We start from the raw sequence: 11,737 nt of genomic DNA, 5'->3' as shown, positions 1-11,737 counted from the left end.
ATGGAGAGGATGCAGCAGGTCGTTGCGCAGGCGAGAGCTGCCTTCAACTCGGGCCGGTGCCGCTCACTGGAGTTCAGGGTGCAGCAGCTGAAGGCCCTGGAGCGGATGGTGAAGGAGAAGGAGGAGGAGATCCTGGCAGCCATCAAGGCGGATCTGCACAAGGTCAGGGTCGGTGGGGGGTTTCTCCCTTCTGCTGTGTGTGGACAGTGGTCAGCCCTGAGGGAAGGTGGGAAGGCCAAGGGCTGCCTTTGCCGTGCCAGATGGCTTTTGCCGATGTCCCCCGTGGTGCTGGATGACCTTGCCCTGCTTCCCCGGCCTGCTGCGGTGGGTGCAGGAGGCAGGTGCCTTTGCCATCCCCTCCCCAAGCTCCCTGTCATTGCAGAGTGGACCCAACGCGTACAGCCATGAGATCCTGGGCGTGCTGGGGGAGCTGGCCCTGGCCATGGACAAGCTGCCGTCCTGGGCAGCCCCTCAGCCCGTGAAGAAGAACCTGCTGACGATGCGGGACGAGGCCTACATCTGCCCCGAGCCGCTGGGGGTGGTGCTGATCATCGGGGCCTGGAACTACCCCTTTGTCCTGGTCATGCAGCCTTTGATCGGGGCCATTGCAGCAGGTGGGGACCGGCCACAGGCGCTGTCCTTTGTGGGGCCGTGGGCGGGTGCTGCGTGAGGCGGGAGAGGAGCGCGAGGGCTCAGCGGCCATGCTGCGTTTGTCTTGTAGGCAATGCCGTGGTGGTAAAGCCGTCGGAGATCAGTGAGAACACGGCTCAGCTGGTGGCTGACCTCCTCCCCCAGTACCTAGATCAGGTAAGTGTGGCCCCGTGTTGGTCCCCGGGTTTCTCTGTGCCACAGTGATGTGCTGAGTTGGGGTGACCCCAACACCTTTGCCCCGCAGGAGCTGTACCCTGTGGTCACTGGGGGGGCAGCCGAGACAACAGCGCTGCTGACACAGAGATTCGATCACATCCTCTACACCGGCAACTCCACAGTGGGCAAAATCGTGATGGCAGCGGCCGCCAAGCACCTGACGCCCGTCACCCTGGAGCTGGGCGGGAAGAGCCCCTGCTACATCGACAAGGACTGCGACCTGGCCGTCGCCTGCAGGTCAGGCTGTTGCAAGCCCTCGGTGGGCCATTGTCCCCAGAGCGCAGGTGTCAGTCGGGCGCTGTCGGCCGGGCTGTGGGGTCTGGAAGGGACTGAGCATGGAGAAACCATCTCCCTTTCCCTGCAGGCGGATAACGTGGGGGAAGTACATGAACTGTGGGCAAACCTGCATTGCTCCCGACTACATCCTGTGCGACCCGTCCATCCAGAGCAAGGTGGTGGAGAACATCAAGGTGACTCTGCAGGTGAGCGTGGAGTTGCTCGCGCGGTGGGAGTTGTCCCTGTTACAGCTGAGGTCTGAGTTCCTGGAGCTGCGGCCCTGGAGCTGTGGCTGTTGTGCCGGTCTGCTGAGCACTTTGGTTCTGTTGTGCCCTTTGGCAGGAATTCTATGGGGAAGATGTGAAGTCGTCTCCGGATTACGAAAGGATCGTCAACAAGCGTCACTTCCAGAGGATCCTGGGCCTGCTGGAAGGGCAGAAGATAGCTCACGGGGGAGAGGTTGATGAGGCCTCCTGCTTCATAGGTGCTTCTGGCAGCTGTGGGGAGAGGAGGTGGAGGGTGGGACCTTCTGCTGGTGTCAGGGGCCTCTGGGGGGCCGCGTGTGTCTGTGGCTTGCCTGGTGTGTGTTGCACGCAGGCAGTGCCAAGGACGAGGCCCTGTGACGGACCACGCCTTCTGTCCTGCTCACGCCATCTCCTGCCCTCCTGTTTGCCTCAGCACCGACTATCCTCACCGACGTTTCTCCGGAGTCAAAGGTGATGGAGGAGGAAATCTTTGGGCCGGTCCTTCCCATTCTGACTGTGAAGAGCGTAGATGAAGCCATTGAGTTCATCAACTGTCGGGAGAAGCCCCTTGCCCTGTATGTCTTCTCCAACAACAAGAAGGTGGGTCTGGGCTGTGCTCCCCCACCGAAGTGTCTCTGCGCAATTTGGTCCTGAAGGTGGCCAGTCCCAGGCACGGCTCCCCTGCAGGGCCCATGTCGGCTCCTCATTGCACGTGAATTGCAGCGTTTGGCTCACGGGGGGCCACGAGTGTCCCCAGAGCTGCTGGAGGCTCCCAGTCTCCTGCTGAAGGACTCTGGGTTTGCACAGCTCCCCATGCGCCCCTTGGCTGGCCGGCCCATGCTGGTGGATGCTCATTCCTTGGATGTCTTCTGCCCCCGCTCCAGGCCTTGTTGTGCCAGCTCAGGAATTTAGGTCAGGGCTTTGGCCTGACACAACAGCCCCAGGCATTTTGGGTGGGAGTGCTGAGGAGCACCTGAGGCTCCAGCCGGTGCACCACCACCTCTGACCTGTCCCACTGAGACGGAGCCTTTTCATTTCATGCCTGTTCTAGCTGGGCAGAACTTGTGTTTAAATGATGTAAATCCGGCCTCTCAAGGAATGCGGCATGGCCTGTCCCCCCCGCCAAAGAGGTGTTTAGGCATCGCCTTGACACCCACTTGCCCTGGTAACTGCCACGGTGTTGGTGGCCCATCTTGATTTCCCTCTGTTCTGTGCCATCTCTCACTCTGGGTAGCTGATCAGGCGGGTGATATCGGAGACCTCCAGTGGTGGCATGACAGCCAACGACGTCTTAATGCACTCTGCGGTTCTGGATCTGCCCTTCGGCGGCGTGGGTAAGTCCCTGCTCCATCCCGTAGGCCTGGTTTCAGTCTCCCAGCAGCAGCCTCTGACCCAGGTGCTGTCGTGCCCGTTTGGCAATTCAGGAACTTTCAGCTGCATTTTCCCATGAATATTATTTTCACTGGTGGGTTCCTTTGTATAAAAGCTCATTAGTGGTTGGAGCAGTGTTGGTGCCAGTGGGAGAGGAAAACCCTCTGGCACATCTGTCTGCAACTCTGGTTCTCCTGTGCCGGGGCGTGGGATGAAGTTGCCTATGGCCAAGCGGCTGGTTGAGTTTCCACAGTCACTGTCAGACTCGTGCCTTTGTGGCAGGACAACCTGGCTGTGGGTAGAGGGCTGTTGTCTTGGGTGTTTCTGATGACAGGCTACTGACTGTCCTCCTTATGTCCCACCTGTTGAAATAACAGACCCTGTTCCTCCTGTCCCCAACCTCAGTGTAAATTTTGGGGGAGAAGCAGAACTAGCTCTGGGGAGGAGAGGACTGGTGCCATTAACATTTCAAGGGTGGATGCACACAACCAGCCTGAGCACCAGTTCAAGGCAGTGAGCAGGTCCTCGCTTATTTCTGGGTAGTTATTAAAGCTGCTCTTTGCTTCTCCGCCCTTGGGGAGCAGAGCAGCTGCTCCAGGTGTGAGAAGCACTGTGACCAAGCTTTCCCTGTGTCCTGGGGGCTGACAAACAGAATTTAAGGCATGTGACTGTCACCATGCATGGTGTGACCTGCCTGGGTTGTGTCCCTCAGGTAACAGCGGGATGGGCGCCTACCACGGCAAGCACAGCTTTGAGACCTTCTCCCACCACCGTGCTTGCTTGATCAAGGACCTGAAGATGGAGGGTACAAACAACCTCCGGTACCCACCTAGCAGCCAGAAGAAAGTAGATTGGGCGAAGTTCTTCGTCTTGAAGCGGTTTAACAAGGGCAGAATTGGACTGGTCATCCTGGCCCTGCTGGGGATTGTGGCAGCGGTGGTGATAAAGGTGAGCTTTGGCTCTTCGCTATCTGCATGAGTGTGTGTTCCCAGCCCCGTCCCCTGAGCCCCACCTGGTCTCAGCCTCCATTGCCCCATTGCCTCAGGCTCTGCTCCCTCCCTGTGGGCCTCAGCTTGCTTTCTGTGCCTCTCCAGATAGTGTCCCCTGGACGAGAGGAGTGATCGGCGGTCAGCAGCACACCGGATCGGTAACCCACCACTCACTCTCTGCAGTCCTAGCGCTGAATGTTTTTTTGCTGCAATTTCTTTTCTTCCAAGGCAGCCAGTGCACTGAAGAGGTAGAAGCAAATGAAATGCACCTAAAGCAGAGAAGCTCCCAGCTGGAGGCTCTGGCTTCTGCTGGAACACAGTAATCAGTTCAGACCTACACCGTTGGTCGTGCCGCAGCAGCGAGTGGCAGCAGGTGGAAGGAGGCAGCACCTGCCCTGCTTTGCAAACAGGAACCCATGTAAAAGCTCTTGGGAACAGGGGAATCATTTGTCACAAGGGTATCAAAACAAAGCCGGTTGTTACTGAGCCTGTTATCTACGTAACATCTCGCGGGATCCCTATAGAAAGCTGTCCCATACCAGCAATAAGCCTAAGAAAATGTGGGTCTTACTGATGGGGACAGTCCAGGCTGGCTGTCCCCAGCAGCCTGCCCAGAGCAGAGGGAAGGAGCCCCTAAGAACCTGCAGCATCCCATCCTTGAAAGGACTCATGACCAAACAGGTGATGTCTCGTTGCAGGGTAAACCACCTTTAGCCATCCGAGATGTGCAAAGGCTACCTGAGGTGACAACAAAGGCTTTCTGAGATGTGGCCACACTCTGCCCCGAGGACTCGAGGAGCACCAGGGACCATTGCACTACTGGTGCACTGCTGCGACCGGACTCCCCGGTCTGGGGACGTCCTTGGCCAGAGTGGCTGAGCAGCCAGCCATCTCATCTGTAATTGAATTCCAATTTTTTATTGGTTTACTAGTAGTCTTTTACCTCCAAACTTGTAACTGAAAGCCGACCTTGAGCCTTGCTGAATAAAACCTTTGTTTTACTGTGAAGGCCACTTGGGGCAGGGCAAGACCCTTGTACCCCAGGCTCCCGCACGGGCTGCAGCCCCCAGCCTTAGATGTTCCCCTGCTCCGGCCCAAGCCCTGCCCTCAGCCCCCACCCAAAGGAGCAGCCCAAGTCCAGCTGGGTTTATTCTTTATTTGGCATTTGTCACGGAGCAGCGGTGTGAGCTGGGCTGTGCTTGGCCCTGGTCGGTGGGTGACAGTCAGCAGCGTGGGCTGGAGGGGGTTACCCACATGCTCAGTGTGCGTCGGGCAGCCCAGAGCAGCATTTTGGGTGTTGGAGCAGCCGCGGGGCCCGTTTCCAAGCGGTGGCTGAGCAGATGCTGATGGAGGGCCTTTGGCTCCCACAGGACAGGCGTGTGCTGGCTGGTCTGTACTTGGTTCATCCATCCATCAGGAGGGGCTTTCGCCCCCAAAGTCCCCAGAGTCCCTGGTGCCAGTCAGTGTTTGCTGGTTGTCAGCTTTATGACAATGCCAAGCGCAAGTATTGCGACGGCTGCGGCTGCCGCCAGCCCGCGCCGGATCATCAGCTCCTTGGTGGCCATGGCGGTGGCTGGAGGGGATGTGGCAGGCGTGGCTTCCTGGGGCTCCAGCTGGTACGTCGGTCCCTCCATCCTGGTGATGCCCATGAGCACGACGCCGTTCTGCGCATCGGCTCCTGCTGCAAGGAGAATGAGGCAGCATCGCTGAGGGCTTTTGGGGAGATTGAGGAGTTTCTTGGGAGGGTTTTGTCTCAGGTCTGAAAGCACATTATGAGCAGCCCAGAGCGTGGAGATCTCCAGCCATCCATGGAGCTTCAGGGAGACCTGAAGGTGTCTGCAGGGTGAGAACTGCCCAGGGTGCCCCATCCCTCCGGGTCAGCCACCCACCAGCTCCATCACCCTCCCGAGCCCAACCTTGTAATTACTGTTTTCCCAGTAACTGAAGGCAGCAGCACCAGCACTACGCTGCACCCCCGTTTCATGGGCTTGTTCCTGGCTTATGTGAATCCTTGGGGACCCTTCCTGGACCCAGACCCATCACACAGTGCCCAGCTCCTGGCCATACCAATGCACCCCTGCACTGCCATGGCAGGGGGGTAAGCGTGGGGTGGCGGGGCTGGCCCCACATCAGAGGGAGGTGCCTTGCAGGGGGGCTCGGGGCTCAGGTTCGGCTCCTCTGGCAGCGGCTGGGTCACTCCCGCACGGCGCTGAGCCTGTGGGAGGGAATGTGCTGGGTTTAGCCGGTGGCATGTGGTGCAGGAAATCCCCAAACTTGTTGCCTCTCACGAGGTTCGTCTGGCTGCAAATGGCACTGCGTAGCTGAGAGATGCGTGAAATGAGAGATGCCAGCTGGTGGAAACCTGGAGCTGTCGGGGAACAAGGCAATGCTCAGGGCTGCAGGGCTGAGGTAGCCTCAGTCACCTCGTCTGCTTTGTGCTTCACGTCCCCAACCACGGGTGGCACAAGGTGCAGAAGGAAATGATGCCGTTGAATGCATGTGTGGGAGGGTGCTGAATGCAGGGATGTGGCCACAGGCACTGGGTTTTGCTCGGGGCACTGGAGGGATCAAGCCTGTGACGTTGTCTTATCCCGCTGTGATCCCAGCCAAGCTGCTGGGGACCTTCCTGCTGGCAGGGTGCAATGCTGCGCGCACGTGGGTTACCTCCTCAGCCGCCTTCCACCAGTCCATGCGGGAGATGTAGGCGATGAAGCAGGTGCAGAGGATGGAGACACAGACGAGCATGCTGAGCCACAGGCCTGCGGAGGACACGCCGGCGTCAGCCGGGTGCCATGGCCGGAGCAAACCCAACCGAGACGGCATCTCGGGACAGCAAGTCAAGAAAGGGGATGTCACTGAGGTCAGCAGGGACACAGGAATGGGGTGGCCGTGGGTGCCTGCTGCAGGGCTGCCTGGCAGACCTGGCATCGGTTGCTTTTCCCCAGTATAATTAAAAGCTCTCAGTAGCTGCAAGTGGCCATCCCAGTCCAGCCCAGTGTGCCCAGTCCCCAGCCAGGTAGGAGGGCAGAGTCCCGTCGGTGAGGCTGGGGGGGAGCCACATCTACCCGCGGGGGGTTTGGGCCATGCAGAGCTGCACGCCCAGGGGTCGGTACCTATGACGCCGATCCTGGCCACGAAGAGCAGCACGGCTCCCAGGGGCAGGCCCACACCGTAGTAGCTCACGGCATTGAGGATGGCACCAAATTTCTGCTTGCCTACGCCTCTGAGCACCCCGCTGCAGGTGCCCTGCCGGGAAGAGGGAGAGGGGCTGGGGCCAGGGTCAGGAGCGACTCCTTGGCCAAATTCGGGGCTCTGCTGCTGCCTTGAGGGGCTGGTGAACCAGCCTGGTGATGAACCAGCTCCCCACCTCCACCTGGTTATTTCCGTGGGTCGGCACCTCTTTATGCACTCGGTGTTTTCAAAGGGGTGACCCCAGGAGCTCCGCAGGTACCGCTGCGTGTGCCGGTGCCCACCCGCAGCCTGAGGGACCCCCGACCAACCGACTGCGATGCTGCCGCTCAGCACCCAGGTCCCCTACCAAAAGTAGCAGCATCCCCAGGGACTTACACACATGGCTTCAAACAAGTGGAAGACAACATAGACAGGCATGACCCAGGCCACCAACTCAACGATCTCCCTGGGGACAGAGAAGAGCCAACGATCGCTTTTGGGAACCGACCTCTACACACCAAGGCTGGGAGCCGGCGGCACTCACTTGTCACGGGTGAAGATGTATCCCAGCACATCCTTCGTGGCGGCTAAAATGGCCCCCGCAGCTATGCAAAACCCCCCTGAAAAACAGAGCGAAGCGCTGCGCCCAGCCCGGCCACGACAGGGAGCTCAGGAGCAGCCGAAGGGAGAAAGCGGGGGACACCGGCGTGTGCCGCGGGCAGGGGACCGCAAATGCTCCATGTGTCTGCTGCGCCTCAAGGAGCCTCTGCGAAAGCTTCCCGGCGCATGGGCAGCCTGACCTGTGCAGAGGAGGCTGGTGGAGGAGGATCTCTTGGCCGTCTCGACATCACTGGCACCCAGTGCGTTCCCCACCTGCACGCTGGCGGCCGTGCCGAGCCCCAAGGGGATCTGTAACCACAGGGCTGAGGCTTGCGTGTGCGTCTGGGTAATGGGGCCAGCGCAGTGACAGCAAAATAATCAGCCGGCAGAGAGGGGGACAGAGCTGATTTGATTTAAAACATCTCCTTAGGAGGGATAGGCAGGAGCAGGGAGGGGCTTAAGCGCAGAGCGGGAAGACCAAGATTTGCTGGAGATGTTTTTCGTGGGTGTCTGTACCGGCCTGTCCCTGGTTGGAAATAATAACGCCCAGCCCTTACCATGAAAGCAACAACGGACACCTCGTAGATGATGGACTGGGCAGAGAGCTCTATGACGCTCAGCAGGCCTGGGGGAGAGGAGAGGCTCAGCGCCGGGTGTGGGTGCCTGGCGGAGAGCTGCTCTCGGGCCCTGTGACTGCCACGGACACCGGTCTGCGTCACACCCTGTCCACCTCTTTGCAGCTCCCCCTCCCTGCTGACCTATCAAGAAGCTCCCGATTTCGTAGGTCCACCACTCGATGCACACCATGAGCATGCTGGGGACAGCCAGGGAGGTGAAGCTGCCCCACTCCAGCAGGCACTCGCTGGACCAGCCTGCAGAGAGAAGAAATGTCACCTGATGGAGGACCAGCCTGGCCATGTGTTACCTCCTCGAGAGCACCGAGGCAGCTGGAGGTGCCGTTCCTGTTTGCAGAGCCACTGGGGCAATGCCCCTCAGCTCTGTAGGACCTCTCCAGCACGGAACATCCACGTTCAAGCTCTGCTGATGCCATCCTGTGGGCCAGAGTGATGCAACCCTCAGCTCATCCCTCCCAGAGCAGAGTGTCTAAGGACAATCTCATGCTTACGTCTGTGCTCATCCGGTTTGGCGGCTGAACCCTACAAAGCCTCAGCAGAAAGTTTCATTTCTCCAGAATTAATGTTTACAGCCCAGCACAGTGCTCCGCCAATGCTTGCGCATGACATGCTGCCACCGAAGCAGCACCGCATTCCTGGGGCGTACCAGACTGAGGTTAATATTTCACCATCAGGACTAACAGAATTCACTTGATAGAAGCGGTGGAAGATTCATGAACACTCATGTAAAGCGGGAACCGGAGGGAGCTGGGGAGATGCCCTTACCTCCCCAGGTCTTCACGTGGAGTTTCTTGCCTATAATATACAGGAACAAGAAAATGGTTTGCGAATACTGAGCAACGGTGTTGGCCCAGGCAGAGCCCCTGCAAAGAAAGGCAGAAAGGTCGTTGGCATCCTGCTCACGCGTCCCCGGCCTCGGGGTGCCAGAGCGTAACATCACGCCGTGCCCCCGCGAGCGCCGGATGCTCGGCTGCACCTGGTGGTGCCGATGTCCCTGCAAAGTCCCTTGCAGCTGCCAGGTGTTGTGTATTCCCTTCCATGGGACGCCGACGTTACTCACACAATGCCCAAGTGGAGCACGTAGAGGAAGATGCAGTTTGCGATCACGTTGATGACGTTGCCAACGATCCCACTCAGCACCAGTGGCCACATGATCATCTGCAAAGAGGAGGAGATGGGGGCTACACCGCCTTCGCGAGAGCTTCAGGAGAGAGATGCGAAGGTCCCTGCCAGCCCTGTGCTCAGCAGCTTTCCCAGCCAAAAATAAACTCCTGATGATGTCACCAGCTTGGAAAATTAGTGTGTTGGAGGTAAATCCCTGATGTGGGGAAGTATGAAGGGAGGCCCAGCAGGCAGATGGGTACAACTGGCTGTGGGACGGGGTGATCTCCAGGGTCAGAGCTGCTGCGGGGCAGCCGGGCAGTGGTGGGGACAAATGCTGCCTCGCCACCGGGAACGGCAAGCATGAAAACCCTGGGTGCACAGCTGAAGGGAGCCCTGAGCCGAGCTGACCCTCTGTGGGGGCGAGGGCTGCAGGACTCACCTGGTTCTGCAGGTATCTTGTCTCCAGGTTGTACAGAAAAACCGCCTGAAAAGGAAGTTGGTGGATGAGATGAGGCCAGCGCTGAGCAGGGACTGTGCAGCCATGGTGGAAAACGGGAGCGGGATGGCTGGTCCCCATGCGTGGCCAGCAGCCAGGGTGCCCACAGGGACTCACCGGCAGAGCAGGGACAAACGCCATCACGTAGCGCTGGGTTAACCTGGGGGGACACGAGACGCATGGTTAGCCAGCGGCCATGGCCACCCCCCTCACAGCCCCTCCATGCCGGGGGGGATGATGCAGTGGTGTCTTGGCCATGGGACCACCCGACCTGGAGACCTCGGGGTCCTGGCGGATGAGGAGCAGGAGCTGCTCGATGTTGATGAGGATGGCACAGCAGGGGAAGCAGCAGAGCAGCAGGATGAGGGTGGCACGCTGCAGGATCACCCCCACGCGCAGCAGGTTCTTGCTGCCGTAGGTCTGCAAGGCGGGAGGGCAGCGGTGAGCCCTGGTGCACTGGCAGCGGTGAGCCCTGGTGCACTGGCAGCGCACCGGTGCTGGGGGGACGGGGACCCCGTGGAGCAGCCCTGACCACCCTGGAGACTGCCCGGGAAGGATTTGGTATTTCAAGGGGAGCGCAGAGCTCCCTGTTGTGGGATTGCTGCCCGGGGACAAGCTTCCCAGCTCGCAGGTGCAGCTGGGGCTCCATGCAGTGCCTGGGCAGCATCAGCCGATGCTGGAAAACCCCGTGTCGCCAGGACAAGTGCCAACATCTCTTACCCACCTGTGATATCAAGGTGTCACATGCTGAAGACAAACCATAACCTACAGAGATGGCAGTAACATTTATAACCTGGAAACAGGAGTTAAAAAACAAAGAACAAATGTGAGCATTTCAGATTTTTAGGTAGGGAGAGGGGCTAAAAGGAAAAGTGGGGGTCTGAAATCTCTGTCCTTGTCTGCCTCCATTCCTGTATCCCATCCCAGTGTCAGCAGGTGGCAGCTGCTGCTCAGCGCCGGGGCAGCCCCTGGGAATGCTTACAGCGATGGCCAGCGTGACGGAGGCCAGCTCGACCTTGCCCAGGTGGCCACAGAATATGGAGCTGACAAGGTGTATCAGGAAGATCAGCAGCTGGATCAGGATCTAAGTGCAGGTAAGAGGAGAGGTGAAGGTCAGAGGTGGAGGTGAGCAGGGGTGGCCGTGCTGGGGGGGAGTGCTCTCCTGCCGGGGTCCTTACCAGCGGCCCTGCCAGCACCAGGAGCTTCTTCGCGTCCTCCCAGAAGTTGTCCGGGACCAGGCGCCGAAGCCAGCGGCGTTTCTTCCCATAGCTGCCGCGTGTGAGATTGTGCTGGCCAGCAGCCATCGCCTCGCTGAAGCCATTCTCCTCGGGGAGGTTCGCCTGCTTCATGCTGCCGCTCTGCCAGGAGAGTGAAACAACGCTCTTCCTCCACGCTCTGTTAAGACCACCCTGCCAGGGTGAGCAATGTGTAACCACGGAGGGGTGAAGTTCAGCCGGGGCCGGGCGAGCCGACGGCATGCTCCCTGCTGCCAGCAGCTGGGTTGGCGATGGGGAGTGCAGGCAGCGGGTCAGGGCAGGGCACGGAGCTGGGGAGCCCCGTGAGGGTCCTGTGCACCGCTGCGGGCAGCAGCAGGGGAGCCTGGACGTGCAGCGCAAGGTGCTTGCTGCCTGCCCGGAGCCAGCGTAGGGGCTGAGCCTTCCCAAATTGCTCCCACGGGCCCTCATACCTCTCTCCCGCTTTGCTGTGGCTCTGCTGGCTGGTGGGCTGAAGGGTTGTCCTCCTCTTCCAGCAGCGATGGAGGATTCATGCGGCGTGCAGTCTCCCGTGAGCTGCTGCCGGCAGTGGCAGGGCTGCTGCCGGTCTCGGCCCCTCTCATCACGCATGGTGGCCAAGACAAGCCGGCCCCATTGGCTCCAGCTGTCGGCCTCGCACAGCACGGCAGCGTCGGGTTTCACCGGCACCGCTCCGCCAGGCCAAATATAGCATCCTGCCTTGGCCCGCCGCGGGGCAGGGGAGGCAGAG

At 59.8% G+C, this 11,737-nt stretch overlaps 2 protein-coding genes across 2 annotated transcripts; one reads left to right on the top strand and one right to left on the bottom strand.

Moving 5' to 3' along the window:
* LOC309411946 (aldehyde dehydrogenase family 3 member A2-like) lies at positions 1 to 3,880 on the top strand (the record flags this gene model as incomplete). The annotated part of the gene is made up of 10 exons (XM_082008721.1): positions 1 to 162; positions 383 to 614; positions 722 to 807; positions 896 to 1,104; positions 1,232 to 1,349; positions 1,486 to 1,627; positions 1,822 to 1,988; positions 2,623 to 2,722; positions 3,472 to 3,707; positions 3,854 to 3,880. 10 exons carry the CDS (start codon positions 1 to 3, stop codon positions 3,878 to 3,880), a joined length of 1,479 nt encoding a protein of 492 aa, XP_081864847.1.
* Positions 3,881 to 5,057: 1,177 nt separating this feature from the next.
* LOC309411945 (multidrug and toxin extrusion protein 1-like) lies at positions 5,058 to 11,103 on the bottom strand (the record flags this gene model as incomplete). Its single annotated transcript, XM_082008720.1, has 17 exons — positions 5,058 to 5,429; positions 5,816 to 5,963; positions 6,413 to 6,507; positions 6,862 to 6,994; positions 7,316 to 7,385; positions 7,464 to 7,539; positions 7,720 to 7,828; positions 8,077 to 8,144; positions 8,278 to 8,391; positions 8,920 to 9,017; positions 9,215 to 9,312; positions 9,698 to 9,742; positions 9,872 to 9,914; positions 10,026 to 10,174; positions 10,479 to 10,547; positions 10,737 to 10,838; positions 10,933 to 11,103. 17 exons carry the CDS (start codon positions 11,101 to 11,103, stop codon positions 5,209 to 5,211), a joined length of 1,809 nt encoding a protein of 602 aa, XP_081864846.1. The 3' UTR covers positions 5,058 to 5,208.
* Positions 11,104 to 11,737: the final 634 nt, after the last annotated feature.

The sequence above is a fragment of the Phaethon aethereus genome (assembly GCF_964289735.1).
Source record: "Phaethon aethereus genome assembly, chromosome: 19".
NCBI classification, from domain to species: Eukaryota; Metazoa; Chordata; class Aves; order Phaethontiformes; family Phaethontidae; genus Phaethon; species Phaethon aethereus.
Note: the sequence above shows the minus strand (reverse complement) of the source record. Positions and strands in the feature narration are given on the sequence as shown.